The sequence below is a fragment of the Pogona vitticeps genome, chromosome 2, assembly GCF_051106095.1.
Source record: "Pogona vitticeps strain Pit_001003342236 chromosome 2, PviZW2.1, whole genome shotgun sequence".
NCBI classification, from domain to species: Eukaryota; Metazoa; Chordata; class Lepidosauria; order Squamata; family Agamidae; genus Pogona; species Pogona vitticeps.
Genome location: NC_135784.1, coordinates 141531309 through 141553063, shown reverse-complemented (window position 1 = coordinate 141553063; position 21755 = coordinate 141531309). Strand labels below are relative to the sequence as shown.

The following is a 21755-nucleotide window of genomic DNA, read 5'->3' as shown; positions in this document are numbered from 1 at the left end:
CAGGCAGGTCTGCTGGAAGTGGTTATTCATAAGAAAATGAATTTTGGTTTTATGTTAGTAACCCCCCCCCCAAACAAGTTTAATTTTTATTAATGCCACAAGATTGGAACAGTTTCTAAAAGTTGTTGTTCTCAACTTGCAGAAATTTTGGACTTCAGCTCACAAAATCCCTAACAGTGGGCTACACTGGCTGTGGCTTCTAGGAGGTAAAGCCCCCTTGCCCCAAATCTAGCCAGTCATAGAAACATTATCTTAAAGCACCCCAGATTTTTCCTTCCAGATGAAAAATGTGCCATTTTGTCACTTGCATTTTCTCAAGTTGATGCTGAGACTTCCTCTGCTTTTTTGTTGGCCAGACTCCTTACCATTGACTTAGGGTGTTCAACCAAAGTCCACAGAGCATGGAAACACTTCCTTGGCAATGTCTCTGGGAAGACTTCTCCGACGTGCCTCTTCTAAAGCATCTGACCTCTTGACCTTAAATGCCAGCAGTGGTGGCGGCTCATCTTCCATCTTGGATGGGGAAATCATCTACTCCAAGAACAATGTCTGTGTCCATCCGCCAGAAATGCTGCAAGGCATTGTGGAACATCATCCAGGTAAGGGTGTGCAGAAAAGCGCTGAGGATTCAGTTCTATGCAGAGCATAGTCTCTGTAGCTTAACCTGTTCCCTTTCTTAGCTGTTGTATCTTGAATTGTAGTCTTGCTGTACTCAAGGGTCAGTGGGAGGTTGATTGCTCTTGCTAGCAGGGCAAGTAAATGTCAACATTGGGGGACACTGAGGTTTTGCTGCAGCTGTGCCAGAAATGCCTCATGGATCATCTATTGCTTGTTTCCAAAAATCTCTACGATAGTTCCGCATAGTATTCCCTGTTCTTCCATCCCCCTGTTTGTAGGGTTTATTTTTTATAAAGTACCCAAGTGCATGGTAGCGATACATGTATACTGTACTAAAACCTTTTTCTTGAAGATTTTAGGCCTGCACTGTACTTAACACAGAAAATTGCTAAAGCAGGGTTGGGCAAAGTATGGACCCCTCCCATATTGATTGATTGATTGATTGTTTATTTAACTTATATGCCTCCTACACTGCCCAAACGTCTCTGGGCAGCTTGCAACAATTTGAATACAATAAAAGGATAAAAAGATAAAACAATTAAAATACATGGTTGTAGGTTTTTCAGGCTGTTCTGCCATGTTCTGAAGGTTGTTCTTCCTGATGTTTCGCCAGTCTCTGTGGTCGGCATCCTCAGAGGACAGGAGTCAGAATTCCATCAGGACATCTGCTCACTTCCTGTTTTTTTGTTCTATACCGTTTTGGCCAGCTTTGGCCATATCCAGGTTTAAAGTAGCCCGTAGGGACTGCTGGGGATGAACATGTACATCCCTCAGCCCCACAAAAGCTGTGCATCTCTGCCTTGGGGCATCTGGAAGGCTGAGGTTTGGCTCTAACTCTGAGGCACTGCTTTTATCTTTCAGGCTATTTGTGTGTGTACATGGAGAAAGATGAGTTGCTCGGCACCACCCTTATTCTGGCCTGGGTTCCCAACTCCCGCATTCAGAGGCAGGACGAGGAGGCCCTCCGCTACATCACACCAGAGGGCTCCCCGGTCCGTAAGGCCCCCCGCAAGCGCAACCGCCACACTCAGGGGTTTGGCACCCCTCTGCAGGCTTCCCCCTCTGAGCAGAAACACGTCGTAACCCTAAAAGACGAGGAGGACATTTTGACTGTGTCGCAGTTGGTGAGGGATGTGGCTCATGTCAGTTCCCCTTCCGAAGAAGGGGAGAAACTCTCCCAGGGTTGCCTGGCAACAGACAGCATCCACAGCTCTGCTCAGCCTGCCCACAGTGACTCAGGGATCTTATCGACACTCAGTTCTCAGGATGAGCAGAACCGGCTGGAGGAGTCAGTTGAGGAAGGGCTGGAAGGCCACCTGGAGACCGGAGAGGATGACGGCTCTTTGGAGTTGTCCGCCGATGATGTTAGCAGAGACAGCACCTTTGACTCGGACTCGGACGCCTTCTCTTCTCCGTTCTGTCTCTCACCCATCAGTGAAGCACTTGGGGAGAACGTCAGCTCAGTCTTCCTAGCTAATGAAAACAGGTGAGTCTGTCTATGCTCTGGCCCTCTTTTTATGGGTGGAGGCCAGAGGGGGAGTCCCGAGAGCAATGTCATCCAGGTGGGGAACCAGGTGTTCTGAGTTCCCTACCGAATTCTGTGCATGTCTCCCCAGAAATAAATGTTGCAGAGTGGAATGGGATTTATTCCTTTGAAGGTGTCTATTATACTTGTAGCTAATCTTGTCAGGCCCGAGGAGCCCTGAAATGAATCAATTCTTGAAGCATCTTTTAACACTTCTGTGTTGGCAGCAGGTAAGGTTATGTTTCTAAGCAGAACAGCTTGCTTGTCTTGAGGGAAGTGAGACTGAAAGGCTGGTCTGTGATTCTGGGCAGAAGTTGCTGCCTGTTGTTTAAATATGGATCTTAGTGTAGCTACCTCTCAAGTATGTGTCTTTGGTGTCATCTTGGGAATAATTTCTAACTGGTTGCCCAGATTCCTTCATAACATGTTGCTTCATTCAGTTTTGGGGTATTTCTATACAGTTTACTGTGAATCTGGGGTACCTTTCACCTGTCTAAAGAACATAGTACTGGTATTTTCAGCACTGCAGATGATAGCTGATCTGTGGCATACTGTATGTCCCCAATGCGGACAGATTTGTAAATTGCTATTTGATTTCTCTCATGCCTCCCTCCAGAGCTTGCGGTGTGGTGGTTTGGAAATGCATTTTAGTCTTGTGCTCTGAAAACTACATCAGGTACAATTTGTCATCCTGTGATGAACTGCAAACGTGCTATTCCAGGGCAAAGATTTATATTTTCTCCATAGAATGTGATGGAAGTCACAACTCTCCAATTTATATGTTCCCTCATGTTCACAGTGAGGGGAGGATGCCCTCAAGCGGCCTTTTGGTTAAATTGCAAGATGGCAGATAAGGAGGAACATAGCATTGTTACCTTTTTTTGTTTTCATTTTCATCCTGAAACAGTTGCCGCTTTGGATTGTCCTGACTTCTTATTATACTTTTGATGTTACCTTAGTGACAGACAGAACCCACAACCACTGATGTGAGTTTCATAAGATAATATGTCAAGAATGTCTCTTGTTTCAGATGCATAATATTACAGTCCAAGTTATGCTGATTCCAAAAGTATTGAAAGCACTAGGACATCCTCCTGAATAAACTTATTTTTAAGGAATACATTTTGTTGTTTAGTCGTTAAGTCGTGTCTGACTCTTTGTGACCCCATGGGCCAGAGCATGCCAGGCCTTCCTGTCTTCCACTGCCTCCCTTAGTTGTGTCAAATTCATGTTGAAAGCTTCAATGACACTGTCCAGCCATCTCATCCTCTATCGTCCCCTTCTCCTCTTGCCTTCACACTTTCCCAAAATCAGGGTCTTTTCCAAGGAGTCTTCTCTCCTCGTGAGATGGCCAAAGTATTGGAGCCTCTACATCAGGATCTGTCCTTCTAGTGAGCACTCCGGGTTGGTTTCCTTCCCAATGGATAGGTTTGTTCTCTTTGCAGTCCAAGGGGCTCTCAAGAGTCTCCTCCAACACCACAATTCAAAAGCATCAATTCTTTGGCGCTCAGCCTTCTTTATAGTCCAGCTGGAAAACCATAGCTCTGACTATGCGGACCTTTATCAGCTTTTTAAGATGCTGTCTAGGTTTCTCATCACTTTCCTCCAAGAAGCAGGCATCTTTGAATTTCGTGGCTGCTGTCACCATCTGCAGTGATCATGGAGCCCAAGAAAGTAAAATCTGTCACTGCCTCCATATATTCCCTTTCTGTTTGCCCAGATGTGATGGGGCCAGGGGCCATGATCTTAGTTTTTTTGATGTAGAGCTTCACACCATTTTTTGCATTCTCCTCTTTCACCCACATTAAGAGTTTCTTTAATTCCTCCTCACTTTCTGCCATCAGAGTGGTATCATTTGCATATCTGAAGTTATTGATATTTCTTACGGCAATCCTAATTCTGGCTTGGGACTCATCCAGTCCAGCCTTTTGCATGATCTATTCTGCATATGAGTTAAATAAGCAGGGGGACAATATACAGCCTTGTCGTACTCCTTTCCCAATTTTGAACCAATCAGTTGTTCCATATCCAGTTCTAACTGTTGCTTCCTGTCCCACATATAGATTTCTCAGGATATTGATAAAGTGGTCAGGCACTCCTATTTCTTTAAGGACTTGCCATAGATTCCTGTGGTCCACACCGTCAAAGGCTTTTGCATAGTCAATGAAGGAGAAGTGAATGTTTTTTCTGGAACTCTCTGGCTTTCTCCATAATCTAGTACATGTTAGCAATTTGGTCTCCAGTTCCTCTGCCCCTTCGAAATCCAGCTTGTACTTCTGAGAATTCTTGGTCCACATACTGCTGAAGCCTACCTTGTAGGATTTTGAGCATAACCTTGCTAGCGTGTGAAATGAGCACAATTGTACGGTAGTTGGAGCATTCTTTGGCACTGCCCTTCTTTGGGATTGGGATGTAAACTGATCTTTTCCAGTCCTCTGGCCACTGCTGAGTTTTCCAAACTCGCTGGCATATCAAGTGTAGCACCTTAACAGCATCATCTTTTAAGATTTTAAATCGTTCAACTGGAATGCCATCACCTCCACTGGCCTTGTTCTTAGCCAGGCTTTCTAAGGCCCACTTGACTTCACTCTCCAGGATGTCTGGCTCAAGGTCAGCAACCACACTATCTGGATTGTCCAGGACATTCAGATCTTTCTGGTATAATTCCTCTGTGTATTCTTGCCACCTCTTCTTGATGTCTTCTGCTTCTGTTAGGTCCCTACCATTTTTGTCTTTCATCATGTCCCTCTTTGCACAAATATTCCTTTCATAGCTCCAATTTTCTTGAACAGGTCTCTGGTTTTTCCCTGTGCAAGTCTGCATTCCATTTTTTGTAACTTTCCCTATCTCCCTTGCATTTTGTTTCCCTTCTCTTCTCTGCTATTTCTAAGGCCTCATTGGACAGCCATTTTGCTTTCTTGCATTTCCTTTTCTTTGGGATGGTTTTTGTTGCTGCCTCCTGTAAAATGTTACGAGCCTCCATCCATAGTTCTTCAGGCATTCTGTCGACCAAATTTAGTTCCTTAAATCTGTTCTTCACTTCCACTGTGTATTCATAAGGGATTTGGTTTAGATTATACCTGACTAGCCCAGTGGTTTTTCCTACTTTCTTCATTTTAAGCTTGAGTTTTGCTGTAAGAAGCTGATGATCAGAACCACAATCAGCTCCAGGTCTTGTTTTTGCTGACTGTATAGAGCTTCTCATCTTTGGCTGCTGAGAACATAATCAATCTGATTTTGATAGGCCAAACTTACCTGTTGTTCCTTTTGCCTCTTGACTCCCTACTTTAACATTACAGTCCTCTATAATGACAAGAACATATTTCTTTGGAGTCAGTTCTTGGAGGTTATGTAAGTCTTCATAGAATTGGTCAATTTCAGCCTGTTCAGCATTGGTGGCTGGTGCATAAACTTGGATTACTGTGATGTTGAAAGGTCTGCCTTGGATTCATATTGAAATCATTCTATCATTTTTGAGATTATGTCCCAGTACAGCTTTTCCCACTCTTTTTTTTTTACTTTGAGGGTTACTCCATTTCTTCTATGAGATCTTTGCCCACAGTAGTAGATATGATAATCGTCAGAATTGAATTTGCCTATTCCTGTCCATTTTAGTTCACTGATGCCCAGGATGTCAAAGTTTATTCTTGCCGTCTCTTGTTTGACCACATCCAGCCCAAAGTTTTTTTTTCTTTTTCTTTTTTTCTTTTTCTTTTTTTATATATAAGGGATGACAGAAAGGAAAAGGGAACTGGAATTGATGAGGAAGAGGGGAGACAATAACATATTTCCATCCATTCTGTACCTATTGCCTTATCAAGATTTTAAGTTATTCTATTTACTCTTTTCTGCTTTCTAGATTGAGTTCTCATTTCAATATATGCTATTCATAAGCTGCCTGTTGATTCAGTCCACTTGTTAAATAGATCCCATCTTTCTGTTGCCTTTCGCAAGCGATAGACTTCTGTTAAAATGTCCACTTCGGCTATTTCCCGTATCTTTTCAATAAGATCTTCTTGTTTCGGTACCGTTGGTCTTTCCCCATTTTTAACATATAGAATTCTGGCTGCCGTAACTATGTATATAGCTATATAATCCTTTGACTTATCTATATTTTCAGGTATCATACTCAATAAAAACAGTTCTGGGGTTAATGGCACCTTACAGAGCAGTATTTGTTCCAACATAGCATGCACTCTTTTCCAATATTGTTTCGCTACTCCACATGACCATCACATATGATAATAGCTTCCCACTTGTGTTTCACATTTCCAACACTTATTTGATACATCTGTATACATCTTTGACAATTTTTCTGGTGTCATGTGCCACATCCAGCCCAAGGTTCATAGATCTTAAATTCCAGGTTCCTACGCAGTATTTTTCTTTGCAGCATCAGACTTTCCTTTCACTTCCATGCGTGTCTGCAGCTGATAGTTCTTTCGGCTTTTGCCCAACCACTTCATTAGCTCTGGAGCTACTTGTCCTTTTCCTCTGCTCTTCCTCAGTAACATGTTGGACACCTTCTTACCTGAGGGGCTCATCTTCCGGCATCATATCTTTTAGCCTTTTGTTTCTGTCCATGGAGTTTTCTTGGCAAAGATACTGGAGTAGCTTGCCAGTTCCTGCTCCAGGTGGATCGTGTTTAGTCAGAACTCTCCACTATGACCTGTCCGTCTTGGGTGTCCCTGCACGGCACAGTCCATAGCTTCTCTGAATTACTGTACTCAAGCCCCTTCACCACGACAAGGCAGCAATCCATGAAGGGATAGTACATTCCCCATGAAGGGGAATACATTTAGGAGTTGCTAACTATGGGATGAGGATGTCCTTTGGAGTAGGCGCTGAGATTGGGACAGTGTTTAATTGCAAATGCCTTTGGAGTACCTTCAGAATGGAAGAAGGATGGTGTTGGCTGAGACCAAGGTCGTGCTTGGTCCAGTATTCAGTTCTTATCAGTGGCCCACCAGATGTCTGCAGGAAGCCCACAGGCCATAAGCCACAACAGACCCTTCCGCTCATATTTTTCAGCTCTTATTATTCAGAGGAAAACTGCCTATTCTCCAGGATATATATCCATCAGGACTACTACTAGTCATTAAGAGCCATAACCTTCCAAAAAAAAAAAACACAATTAAATGTAATCATACAAAAACTAAAGGAAAAAAGGGCCAAAATGTTTGTCGATAAAACCAGAGAACTTGGCCAACTCATGTTGAAATGGAAAGATTTTGCAGTTCTTACATCCAACATATAGAAGCTCTTGTTATTTTTCAGCAGGCTTTGTGGGTCTTGGTGGAAAAAGAGGCACGTTGGAAGCTGCACAGCTATCAGCATTCTGGCAGGAAAGGACAGGAGGCTGGATATATAAGACTCATCCTTGTTTAAAAGGTTCTATGGTTTTATAACCGTCCACACGGACTACAGAGGAGCCCTGCACTATACTTCTGCAGTGCCAAATTCCAGATCTAATTTGCCTAATGTTCAGTTACGGTTTTCAAATTGTTTCGGTTTTCAAAATTGAAAATGCAGTTGCAGTGAACTGATTGGATTGTTTTCCTGCAAAATGATTCACAAATGCCTTTCTGAAGCAGTTTTTATTTGTTTTAATCTTGAATTGGCATGTGGCAGCTTTTCTGAAATTATATAGGATGATTAACCCAAAACTGAGCAATGGGAGGAGGCTACAGAATGTACCAAACTAGCTGTACAGTAGTAGATCTAGAAGTAAAGCACCTGCACTTCCCAGTGCCATTTGTACATTGCCTTCTGATTGATGGGAAGGAGGAGAGCAGATAGTTAACCCTCATGTCCAGGTTCTAATGGAGTCTTTGAGGATCTCCCGTATGAAGGACTTTTGTAGTGTGTATTAACAGGAACCAGTTCAGTAGAGCCAAGGAACCTTTCACCTTCTAGATTATTTTAGCCTATAGCCCCCACTCAGCATAGCCAGTGATAAGGGATCATGGGAGTTGTAGTCCCAAATGCCTAAAAGGCTGGAGTTCTCCACCCTTGCAATATATATAAACATAAATAAATCAGTGCAAAATTAAGGCTTTAATTTTCACTGCAGTTATTTGAAATGATAGTGCCCTTTGCCTTGAGTTGAGGAAAGCTCTGCGTTCATATCATTTCAAATTTTGATCATCTTATGCCGGAGGAGTGTTGAGCGAACTCTTCCCCCACCGCCACAAATTTGACCATGAGCGATTGCTAATATTAATCTCCAGGATGAAGCTGAAGAACAGTTCTGTGCCGGAACCACACAGTGCTTGGTAACTAACGCCGGCATGTGGATGGTGACTGTTCTGCCAAAGCTTGGTGGACGAGGAGAGGTCCACCAAGAACTCTTAGGCACCTGTCTATGTATTTCACTGGTTTGGGCTTCTTGCTTGTCTGGTTTTCTGTGGGTTCCGTCTCTTCCTTTAAGCAATGAGGAGCTTAAGGTTTTTTTCTTAGAAAGACCATTACTGTATATTTGCTACTAACACCACCGCTGAAATCCTTGGGTTCCTGTATAAACGTGTGTGGGGTCTTCCTCCACACCCTGGCTCCTTCCTTAACCAGATAGGAGCTTGGGACCATCCGTTTCTCTTCTCCTCCCCCCCCCCACACACACCCTGCTTCTTTTGTGCTGATACCTTTGCCACTCCAGAGTAGGCCGCTGCTCCATAGCGGATCTGCCGTTCAATTCTATGCTTTTAAATAAAGCCTTTTCTGTGCTGCAGCTAAGTGAGCCCTCTAGTGGCCATGCCGAAGATTCTTTGGCAAAAAGAACACCCAGGCGTTTCAGGTTCCTCGGGTACAGTGGATAGGTTTCATTTGCTCACTTGACCCGGGCTTTAAAAAGCCTTTTATAGCCTCTCTGGCTCTGCAGTAGCTGCAGCTGATCTCCTACCGTTGTGATCTACTGTGCCTTAATTATTTAAATCCCAAGATCACTGGGTGAGATGAGCCAGACATTTTTAAAATATCAAATGTGGTCGTTCATCACATTAGTGACATACTAGGGTGGCCCTTACAAAGGCCTTTGACTTGGTTAGCAGGGATGGCCTTTTTAAAACACTTCCCAAGATTGGATGTCTACCTCGACTCCTTAACATCATCAGGTCCTTTCAAGAGGAAATGAAGAGCACTGTAGTTTTTGACGGCTCAGCATCAGATCCCTTTGACATCCGAAGCGGAGTGAAACAGGGCTGTGTCCTCGCGCTAACCCTGTTTGGGATCTTTTTTGTTGTCATGCTGAAGCACGCCTTTGGAATTGCAACGGAAGGTGTCTGTCTCCAGACTAGATCAGATAGAAAGCTCTTTAATTTCTCTAACACCCCCCCCCCACACACACACACAAAGAGAACTGACATCACCAAAACGGAGGACAGGGATTGCCAAAAAGTAAGACATTGTGGACATAGTCATCATTAGACATATCTGGTGCAATTTAAGTAGATTTAAGTAGAATTACAATGTGCAGCTCATCTTGGAGCAGAAGACTGACTTTCGGTCTTAAATGAATAAAGGCATGGTGCTTGAAAACTCTGTAATGTCCTTATACTTTTTTTTTAGGCTTACTAAATAAGAATGTACTTGGACAATAGATAATATCCATGGTATCTTTAATATTTTAATCTCATTAAAATAAGTATATTATATATTAAGCCACAAATACCCATCACTACCAAACCAGAATTATAACTTACAAAGACTATTTTATTTTAAATTCATTGGTTAAAATCTTAGTTTCACTGGTGGAAGGGAAACTGCGCAACTCACAGAGTCTAATGGACACTAATTAACAAGTCCCTACTTGGATTCTTGGGCATGTGCCAAACCACATGTGCCAAATGGCATGCACTGATGGAAGCCATGCGAAAAATCATTAATTAGTGACAGTTAGCCACTGCAAGGCACACCATTTCCTTTTCATCAGTGTAATTATGGAAAAGGATTTTGACCATAAAATACTATTTGTTCCTTAAATAAAGATCATTATGAAATAAATTAGATGAAGTGAAATAAATTGTGTGCATTTTATTCACTTCCTCATTCAAATGAATAGTTGAATCCATCAACATTTGTTTAATTTAAAATTATGAGCAGTAGCCCAAGGCAGTAATTACAGTAATGGGGTAGCCATTACCCAAAGCACAATGGGAAGGATAGTTTATGTTCCACAACCAGTGGTCCTGGTGTATGGACTTCAAAAAGAGTGATGTTTAGAATAATTTACTTCTATTTACTTAGCAGAAAGCTTTTGTTTCTGTCAAGTCAGGGATAGTTGGTGAACCATGGGGCCTCCATTTATATTGCCCTACAGTATGCATCGTTGTATATCACCCTATTCAGCACAGCCATTGGAAAAGGATTGTGGAAGTTGTCGTTCGAAGCATTTGGAAAGCTAAAGGTTCTTCCCACCCAGGCTAAGCGTTATATTTGGATAACTTGAAATGTAAACAAAGCATGATCCTATAGCTGTATTCAAATTGCACCTTGGCTTAGTCAGCCAAAACACACACAATCTTTTTGTTCACACACACTCACAGCCTCATTTATTGAACCTCAGACCATGGTTTAAGATGGCTTATTCTGAAGCTGCTAAACTGTGGCTTCTCAGTTTAGAGCTCTGGTTCTTAACCTTGGGTTACTCAGGTGTTTTTGGACTGCAACTCCCAGAAGCCTTCACCACCAGCTGTGCTGACTGGGGTTTCTGGGAGTTGCAGTTCAAAAACACTTGAGTAACCCAAGGTTAAGAACCACTGGTTTAGAGGAACTGGGAAGTGATAGCTGATCAGATATTTCCTACCTGCTACTCACTGTAAAGGGAGGAGCAAAGGTACAGTGTCTGTGTGGGTGAGAAGCTTGTGTTCTCATCCAGGCCAGTGTATTAAATTTATAGAATTACAGTGGGGTCTCTACTTAAGAACTTAATCCGTATTGGAAGGTGGTTCTCAAGTTGAAAAGTTCTTATGTTGAATCTGCATTTCCCATAGGAATGCATTGAAAACCATTTAATCCGTATCTGCTCTTTTCCGTCCATAGAAACTACAGTATTATATTTAAGAGAAATAATGAAACAGCTGTGGATAAATAACAATGGCTGATCCATTACAACTCCATTAACTATAGAAATGCCGTCGGCAAAAGGCAGCCACAACTTGCCCCTGTTTCCCACTTCTGATTTTTTGGTCATGCATTCCTGCTTTTTTTTTAGTCAGTTAAGCATTCAGCTTATAGAATGAGCTCTGTCCGTAAGAGAAACATGCTCTTGGGATCTCTCCTTCCTCTGGCCTGGCTCCTGTAATTTTAAAAGTTTCTCCCAGGAGAGAAGTGCTCTTGCAGTCCCATGCAGGAATTAGCAGCTACATCAGGAACATCCCATGCATATGATTTCAGTCTCTTCCATAAAATAAATAAATCAGTACAGTGAGACATGGGTGATACACAAATGGAAAACAGGAAGGCACTATTACAACAGGAGGGCTACTCCATTTGCCTGGTCCCCCCCCTCTCTTTTTAATTTCTGGATGCAATGAAATAAATCAATATCATTGATTTATTTCTTTGCATTTATCTCTTTAAGTACTGTCGTGGACTGTCCTGTTCACGCACTCCTTGTTTTATGCAGCTGAAGTCATAGTGTCCTCCTGTGTACTATTTGTGTAACACCTATATCCTTACAGTATTTGTTTGTTTGTTTGTTTAATGGGGGAAGTCTGCAGTATCACTTTCATTCCACAAAACCCAATGTTAACTGAAAATGCTAGGATGTGACTTCTCGACATGTTGGTTCACTCCAGCCTGTTCTGCTGTTCAGTCTACTCATCAGACACTCATTGTTGCATGTTTAACATCCATGTTGGCTGTAAACTGCTATGGTATATGTGTGATCTTGAGGTGCTTTTCTTATGTTGTGATATGAGCCACACGCTGGCTGCATTCTTCGTGTTGTAACTTTGTGGATAGAAGTGGCAATGACAATATCAACAAAGTTTATATTACATTGTATTATATTTAATTGAATTTAAATCTTCCTATCTTCTGCCCAGGTTCCAAGACTCCCCTAGAAACCATTTTTGACCTGGGAGACTCAAGATGAGGCCTGGAAGAAGCCTTTACGATCCAAAAATTGCCACCACATGGCCCCGATCCCAGCAATAGTGATCTGGTGACATTTTTCAGATAGTAAAGGCTCCCCTTTTATTTATTTATTTATTTATTTGATTTATATCCCGCTCATCTGGTAAATCTATACCACTCTGAGCGGCTTTTCTTTCTCTGAGGCTCCTAAAGGCTCCCCTAGGTCAAAAGAGATCCCTGGCAAGCCTCAGAACACAGGCTAGGGTAGGAATCTTTGATCAATTTCTATGCATTACTATTTATACCCACATAGTTACAGTATACAAGAAGATTCAAGTCAGTGTTTGGTTTTCTAGTTCTGTTCCTAATGTGGTTTGCAGTTAATAACTACAGACCTTCCAGTCAATTCTGTCTTATGGTGACCCTTTCTAGGGTTTTCCAGGTATAATATACAGTTGTGCCCCACTTAACGATTGCCCCGCATTATGACGAATCTGCATTACGACGATGTTTTTGCAATTGCAATCGCAAAATGATGGTCTAAATGGGGGAATTTCGCTTAGTGATGATCGGTTCCCTGCTTTGGGAACCAATTTTCGCTTTACGACAATCCAAAACAGCTGATCGTTGAGTTTTCCAAATGGCCACCGGGTGCTTAAAATGGCTCCCCACTGTGCTTAGGGACGGATTCCTCTCTATACAGGCACCGAAAATGGCCACCGTATGGAGGATCTTCACTGGACTGTGAGTTTTTAGCCCATTGGAACACATTGAACGGTTTTCAGTGCGTTTCAGTGGGTTTTTTAATTTCGATTTACGACGTTTTCGCTTAACCGTGATTTTCCTGGAACAGATTATCGTCGTTAAGCGCGGCACCACTGTAAAGTACTCGGAAGTGGTTTATTGTTTCCTTCTGGAACATTCTGGGACTGTGCAGCTTGGCCTCAATTTCTGAGATTCACAGGGAGGAATCAATCTCCCAGCCTCTGGCTCCACAGCCAGATACCTAACTCACTGAGCCCAATTACGTCTCTCAATGGATAAGAGGGTTTTTTTGTTCATTTTTATTACTAAAACTCCTAAAGGTGAAGACCATAGCAATGGGAAGCAGCCTGAGGCTTGAAAAACTCCAATAGGGAGGAATCAAAATGGACGCATTCATCCATCCAAGCCTACGGGGTTTTGGTGTTTAACTGCTAAAAGTGTGGGTTTGAGAGCTTGTGAATTGTGTCATGTTAGTGCTGAAATAGGATGCCAGCTACTTTCTTCAGAGAAACTCATCATCTTTGTCACTTGTTTGCCAGACATGGACCAACAGGGGTGTAGGAGTAACTACCCATTGGATTTAGTTGGTGCAAATAGGAGTATTTCATTTCATTTGGGTTTCACTTAAAACAAATGGGAATTTGTTCATATTTGGAATAGAAAAAAAATATAGGGTTTCAAAAATTCCGATATGTGAGAAAGCAAAACAAATGGATTAGAATTTTCCCCTGCCCAGTTAAATGTAAAGCATTTGCCTCTTGTTACAGAGCCTAGAACTATGACAGCACAAAATTGGACCTTGAGTGAATGATTATTTGAAAATAAGATGAACATGATAGCACAATAAAAACTCTGCTAGTGAAAGGGGGCTCATCATACAGGGACTATGCATGAGAGACAGGCGGTAGCACCCTTCCCCTTGATATATGTTCATTTGCTGTGCAAGAGGGAATCATGAAAAAGGCAAGGTTCCTGATCACATGGATTTCTGCTTTCATGCGTTTACTTGTGAAAGGCTCATGAAAAGGCATATAGCAGTTAATGGACTCTTACCGATAATTCTAAAATGAATTATAATTAGACGTCTATAAGATGAAATAGAAATATTTTAATACTAATACTAATAAATTATCAGAATTGTTAGATTTGACAAGAAGGATGAACCGTGAGGATTGTTGGCATAAATTTTATGACTGGCTAAGAAATAAAATACAAATTAATTTTTGATAATTGAAAGCCTATGATCAATTTAGAAATAGAATGTATATTATAATTAAGTTATACTGGGAACTTATGTATCTCTGAAATGTAACAAATAAGAATGAATATTTTAAAGTGTTTACAGTAGTACCTTGGTTTACGTAATTTTCTCTTTATGAGCTGAATCTGTAAGCAATAATGCCTCGGTTTATGGTTTGTTTGTTTTTTCTGTAAGAAAAGGATGCATCACACCTGGAGGTTTCTAGCACTGCCTCTGTTGCTACGGCAGTCCATGTTCTAGTTTACGTAATTTCCTCATTACGTGATGTCCCAGAAGAAGGAGTGATTTTGTAAACTGAGGTAGCAATGTATGTTGATTTGCACCCTGTTTATCCCATGCCGCCTTGTTCCCCATCCCTACACCTAACCCTACCAACAACAACAACAACAACAACAACAGCGATGATGATGATGATGATGATGATGATGTCTTTGCATTCTATGCTCAGAGGCCCAATTCTGTTCTATGAACTTGGGGTGTTTTTCTTGGGTGGTGTTGTTACCATACCCTCTTGGTTTTCTTTTCCCCCAGATTACATTCCTTATGTGTGATATGTGGCCCTTTTGTTTGTTAATGTTAGCATGGCCTCCCAAAGAAGGCAGAATACAGAAATACACAAAACAAACTAGCAGCAACTGTGGATTTAATGAATTGTCTGGGTTTCAGAGAATGTTTCTCATCGACAAATAGTTTTCCCATGTATCATCAGTTTTAAGAAGTGAGCAATTCAGAAAGGATGGCCCCAACTAACTGGTCCACTGATTTTCTTCTAAAATTATTTAAGGTGTTCACTGGCTCCTGGTGGCAGATGCCGTTTTAGAGGCATTTTTCCCATATGAAAAATGAGTGCCTGCCACAGCACATGCATGCATCACCTAAAAATAAATTAAACCTGTTTCTTTTTTTTCAAAATAAGGTTGTTGCTGATACGGAGAACATTGTATAGTAGTGTGGTGGTGTGTATTTGTAAGTGACACTAATATACTGTACTGTAATTGGAAAAGTCAACTTTAATGATTGACCAAGTTAGTAGGAAAGTATTCTTCCTGTTGGCAAAGTTGGCAACATCAGTTGAGAAAGCAGACTTTCCATGTATCCAGAGAAGTGTTGTCCTCAAGAGGCAGCTTGTCTTGGGCGTAGCATGATGCAAGACTTGCGTATTTCTTGCTGCATCCCGGTTAAACTCTAAATTGCTTCCTCAGGCCAGGGCTAATGATAAGTGTGTGAGGTTGCATCACTGTTGTTGTGGCAGTTCACCTGAGAGACTGGCGCTGCCTTTGGTCTCTGGAGAATAAGCATCAGGAGATGAAATTACTGACAGAACAATCATGAGCAGGAGGGCATGTGTTGGCTCAAGTAGCATGGGGGCGGGGAATCCCAGATCTTTGGCTTTGCTCCTACAACATAGGAGTAACAAGGGGTTTACCTAACTGTTTTATGTTAAGACCTGCTTTTCTTTATAACATTCAAAGTAGCTTGCAGACGACGTGCCTGAATGATTCTTCAGTGTAATGGCTCACTTGTTGGTGTTCTCATCTCATTTTGTACTACAAGAGATGTATGGAATCAAGGCATTTGCTTCATTGGGGTTGATTGTTGAATGAAATAAACCAAATTACAATTCCAGGAAGATGTCTGTATTGGTGGGTTGTGGCATAAAAACAGAGAGCTCTGTGGTACCTTGAAGACTATGCTTGACATGCCTGAAAGGGAAATCAAGCAAAATCACTTGATTTGCCCATATACAGTACTGGTTTTAGTTGAACATCATGCTAGCAAAGGAAAATCCATGCATGAATAAAGCTCAGATGTTTTTCCCCAGTTGCGGAGACTTCTCTTTTTATCTTCCCTCGATGCGTAGTCGCTTGTGCTTCCCCCACTCTTTTGCATACAGTTGGGAACTCCAGGTCTGTGGTGCCATTTGTCAGCACATAACACAGTGGCATTTTTACTAGTTGTCACCTTTTAAGTCTTTCTGTACACATTCCAGTATGAGAAGGGTTAGTAGGTTAAAATGTCTGTTAAAAGTGTTTGTTTCTTCTATATCTGATCATCAGGCAAAAATCGCCACGTGTTGTCTTCCTTTGTCCATAAGCTTATCATACTCTTACTACAGAATTAAATACTGAATTGTAATAGAGTGAATTAAATGACCTATTTCTTTGGGGAAATGCAGGTTTGTCAGACACAGGAGAGGTCAATCTTCGTTATGCCAAGATGTCGTAAGAATAAAGAATAAATCCAGTGAGGAGTTCAGTTTACAGCTTTATGCCTCCACCTCCAGCAAAGGAATGTGATAAAATGTAAGGTTAATTCCAAAGTCTTGCGAAGGGAAATTCCTCACAGATATCAGAAAGGTCAATCAGCAAACATGATGGGGGGGAAAGCCTCTCACTCCCCTTTTCTCTTGTTTTACCATACTTGTGCAAATGGCAACCTCTCTCTGGCTGTTTATCTTGTTTCATCTCCAGTTAAGGTGCCTTTTATGAGGCATCAAGGAATGGAACCTTGATGTAAAGCACGAAGATGGAGTTTGCAGGACAGAATGTATATCTGGCATTTCACTATGGCTGTGTTTTCAATATTGCCTGTAGGGTGGTTTAAATACTTGTACTGTAGGTCAGTGGTCCCCAACCTTGGGCCTCCAGATGTTCTTGGACTACAACTCCCAGAAGCCTTCACGATCACCTCTGCTGACCAGGATTTCTGGGAGTTGAAGTCCAAGAACATCTGGAGGCCCAAGGTTGGGGATCACTGCTGTAGGTTGTTCTCTGTATGTTGGAGACTGATGAATTGTAAGTAAAGGTTTGATTGGGTTTTTCCTTTGTCTGCTTGGACAGAGGGTAGAGACTGAAGAGCAGGTTTATAGACAGGAGAAATTAGCAACCACGCTAAGGAAGTAGAGTCAGAACAGGAATGTCAAAGTGTATAAGCTGCCTAGTATTGTGTAAATGTTTAGTTGGCAAGGGGATTATTTTGCATAGACTTCGTTTCATTTGGCTTTGTCCATGTCCTTCAACAATAAAGGAGCAGTAATGTCTTTGGATTGTTAGCATTATAAGATACAGATTAGTTTATAGTTGGACAATGATGGACTCTCACCTTTTCACTCTTAAGCAGAGAAATAGCAAGTATATATAAGAGTAAGAAATGTAGTCTGTCAAACTGTGTAGGGCCACAGATTTGCTTTCTGTATGACTCTCTTTTACAAATATGGTCAGAGATTTCGGAAGTGGAACAGAAGGGTTGGAGGAGCTCTCTCAAATGGAACAAGACCTTTCTTCTCTGTCCCAGTCCCTGTCCCTCTTGCTCAGCAGACTAATGTTGACTTACGTTCCCTTCCCTCACTTAACATCCCATACAGTCAGAAGAATACTCTATCCTTTGACAGGTCAGAGACGTTCAGCCTATGACATCGGCTCTATAGGCGCTAGGAATTTTACTCTTCATTTATCTCCACCTCAAACATGAGAACAAGAAAATAAATCACACTTTTCCTTATTGGCCAGGATGGCAAGGGCTCTGCGGTCACTCTCAATAGAATTCTTTCATGAATAACACTATCTGTTTTTACACCCAAATGCCGTGTGTGTGTGTGTGTGTGTGTGAAATTATACAAATTGCCCCACCTTGTGGCTTTAAGAATGTGAAACACTAGATGAGTTATTTGCATCTTCTTAAACAATCACCCAGTCCTTTTGTATTTGCTGCAAGTGTGTGCTGTGCTTCTTGATGGAGGGACATTAGCGATAATAATAATTTAGCACTGCGGAGCTGGAAGGGGCCCAATGGATCATCAAGTTCAGCTCCTGTCAGGGAGGCACAGTGAGGAATTGAACCCCCAACCTCTGGCTCCGCACCCAGAGCCCTGAACCACTGAGCTATCCATGTTTTGCATCAACTAGAGACTTGATGTGGAGGGGAGGGGGTACATTCATTTTTGCTCCCAGCTGAAGGCAAAGAATATTCTGTTCCTAAAATTCCTAGTAGTGATATCTCGTCAAGCTGAGACAGGCTAAATCCATGAGAACAAGGAATTAAGCAAGTATTCCTTCCAGACCAACAATACAGACTCCCAATTAAATAAAAGCAAGAGGAGGAAGGAAGGGAGGTTGTCCTCATAGAAGCAACTCCCAAGATACATAACCTGTCTTGAAGTCATGCGTCTTTTCCTGTAATATGTGAAAGCCTTTTACTCTGCCATACAATAAGTAGTTATTGTATCCATCAGCTCTGGGAAAGGTTTCTTTTGTTACATTTGAAGCAGAGAGATGTGGGATCTTTTTTATTTAGAAATACCCTGAGGGGTTTGGCAGTATTTTTCTGTCAGATTTATCATAACCTTCAGACTCTTAATCTCACATGATTATCTTTATCTTACCACCATTCATTGTCTACAAGTTGTAGCTTTTTTCAGTGCAAAAAATGGTTTATAGTTTATGGGTCTTCAGACTGTATTACCATGCAGAGGTCTTAGAATACACTGTAGGTAGCAAAGATTCAGAAGACAAGGGCACTGTGTACCTTTTATGTGCTTACTCTCAACAGGTGATCTTGCCCATGGGTTTCCTCATCACAGGAGGCATTTTCCTTGTGCAATGAAAAAATATGGATGACAGAAGAAACACTTAAAATTGCAAAGGACAGACAAGAAGCAAAACTCAAAGGTGACATAAATAGGGTCAAACCCTGAATGCAGTTTTTCAGCAACTTTCACATAGAGACAAAGAGAACTGCTACAACCAATATAAAGAAATAGAGGGAGAAAATAAAAGATCTCTTCCAGAAAATCCAAGAAATCAAAGGGAATTCCTGGATTAGGAGTGCTGAATGACAAACAGGGATGCACATTATCTGACCAGGAGAAAATGAAAAGAATGTGGAAACAGTATACTGAAGACTTACAGAAGGGACAAAAGGATGACAGACTCCTTTGAAGAGGCAGCCTCTGATGAAGAACCTGCATTTCTAGAAAGCGAAGTGAAAGCTGCTGTGGAAGCATTAGAAAGAAAGAAATCACCAGGGATAGATGGAATGGTGCTAGAACTGTTTCAAGCCAGAGAGAATGAATCTGTCAAAATCCTAACAAGACTATATCAACAAATGCAGAAAACAAAGCCATGCTCCACAGACTGGAAATTCTCACTATATGTTCCATTCCCCAAGATAGGAAATGGCAAGGAGTGCGGTAACTAAAGAACCACTGCTTTAATTTCACATGTAAGCAAGGCGATGCTCAAGGTGTTGCAACAAATGCTTTTATTTCACATGAAGGAGAAATATCTGATGTTCAAGCTGGATTCCAAAAAGGAAGAGGGACTTAAGATATCCACTGGCTACTGGAAACACCAAAGACTTTCAGAAAAATATTAATTTATGCTTTATAGATTATAGCAAAGCCTTTGACTGTATGGATGAGAAAATATGGGTTGTTCTGAATGAAATGAATGTGCTTCAGCATTTGATTGTGCCCTTTCTTGGGGAATGGAATGTATACAGTATTGAGCATTTCCAGTCTGTGGCCCATTGTTTTGCTTTCTATATTTGCTGACAGATTCTTGTTAGGATTTTGATAGATCCAGTAGCTGTGGCTTGAAATAGTTCTACTGGTACCCTATCTACCCCTGGTGATTTATTTATTCCAGTGCTTTCAGAGCAGAGCCAGAGGTTGGAAGTTTTCAGTTCTCCACTCTGCATTCCAGAAGAGCCCAGCCTGTGTGGCCTTGGGAAAGCTGCACAGTCCCAGGATGTCCCCAGAAGAAAGAAATGGTGAACCTCTGAGTACTGAATAGGTTTGCCTGAAAAGAGTTGCCATAAATGAGAATTGAGGGCACACAATTAACTGTAATTTATTAAGCCCTATGATTTTCTTCAACTGGCTCATCATTGCTTCTGTTTGCTTGTGGGAGACTGGGATATCGCCCTGTCTCCTGAAAATCCATATCTTTTCATATAGTTCTCAGTAGATCTAAGCATAGTCTTTCCAAGGAAATGAGATATGGTATGTTTCTGAATGCCAGTACTGAAGGCAACATGGTTTCAGGGTGCTGCTTGCTAGGTTTGCTAACTAATCCATGACAGCACCTGTGTTATTTCCCTTTTTCTGCTGGCTTCCTGCCATATGAAGATTAATGGAATGTTTTTTTTTTGTATGCGTACATACATGTTGTCCCCAAACCCATGTTAAATCATTTCAGTGTTCTCTTGAAAGAACTAGCAATAAGAGGTAGTCACTTCATGTCTCCAGTAGATGGCACACTTTTCTCAGCACATCTGTGCACAGGGAAAGAAAAACCAGTGACTACAAGTACAAAATAATGGCCGGAGGCTGGAGGCTGTGCCAGCCTTCAGAATGACTCCATGGATAACAGTCTGACAGATCCATTGGAAAACAGTGGTGCCTCTTGGTAGGATATACACTGTTCTTGTTGTCTCCTGGACCAGAGGGTAATCTACAGTATGTGTGACATTTGTCGCATGCCTCTCATTTTGGCAGGATAAATTTCTGCAGGCCCTTCTTGTTTTCTATGTACATATCACTGTGCCTGTACCTTGTGGGTACCTTGTGTCAATAACTAGGCCCTTCTGTTTCCTCCAGGAAGGTTGCATGGACAGACACGCTTTTGGTGATTAAACAAATTGCTAAACCAAGGAGCTTCTGCAGTAGTTTGATTGGCTAACATATTCTTCTCTAGGGACACGGCCTCTGACCTCCTGTCCTCTGAGAGACAATGATTGAGGGAGCTGGAGTGTGCGCACGCCTTCAAATAGAGGACAATATGAAATCCACTGGTTTTCTTTTCTCCCTTAGGATGCTATGGAAGCCTGGGTAATATGTGGCCTAAACGTGAAGGTTTAAAAGAATGATGTATGTGCATTTTAATAGAGAATCCTTGCAGGAGGTCTGGAAATTTACATGCCATTGTTTTGCACAGTACAAAATTGAGTAGCTGCATCAGACTCCTGTCTTGCTTTTAATATTCGTGCATTTTTAAAAGGAGGAGACAGTTTCTAACCTTTAAAGTTGAAGGGGGAAATTTTGATTTGAGAATTAAGAGAATTTGTGAATCTCTGGGAGACCAAAGTTACACAGAGGGCAAATCGTGTGATAAAATGATTCCTTGGCTGTTTGTGGATAACACACGGTGTGAGATGTGTAGGGATAGTCCCTGTATCAAATAATACCTCCATGTAGATTGTACATGATGGTGCTCAGATGAAAAGTGCAGGTAAAACTATTTCCCGGATTGCTGGAAAATAGTTTTACCAACAAGGAAGCAGGTTTAGTATTTTGGGAACTGGGAATCTGTGCAAGAAATTGCTCCTGTCCTGCAAGATTCTCAAGTGTCCTGTCATTATTCCAGTGCAAGATCATATAAGAAGGCAGCACAAAAAGACTGAACGTGGTCTTAAAAAAAACCCCATGAATATCAGATATTATGAATATCAGATATTATGGTTCAAAATGCCACAAAGTGGCCTGATACTGCTGCACAATATTGCGCCCACATT

The 21755-nt window shown here is 41.6% G+C and overlaps 1 protein-coding gene across 2 annotated transcripts in view; it reads left to right on the top strand.

The window, feature by feature from the left end:
• The window catches only part of TBC1D16 (TBC1 domain family member 16), a 75298-nt gene that overhangs the window by 12687 nt on the left and 40856 nt on the right, over window positions 1-21755 (top strand). For both annotated transcript variants that reach the window (XM_020813735.3, XM_020813710.3), the window contains exons 2-3: window positions 357-599; window positions 1480-2104. In XM_020813735.3, coding sequence (XP_020669394.2) covers window positions 422-599; window positions 1480-2104 — 803 coding nt within the window. In that variant the 5' untranslated portion in view covers window positions 357-421. The remainder of the gene's footprint in view (window positions 1-356; window positions 600-1479; window positions 2105-21755) is intronic.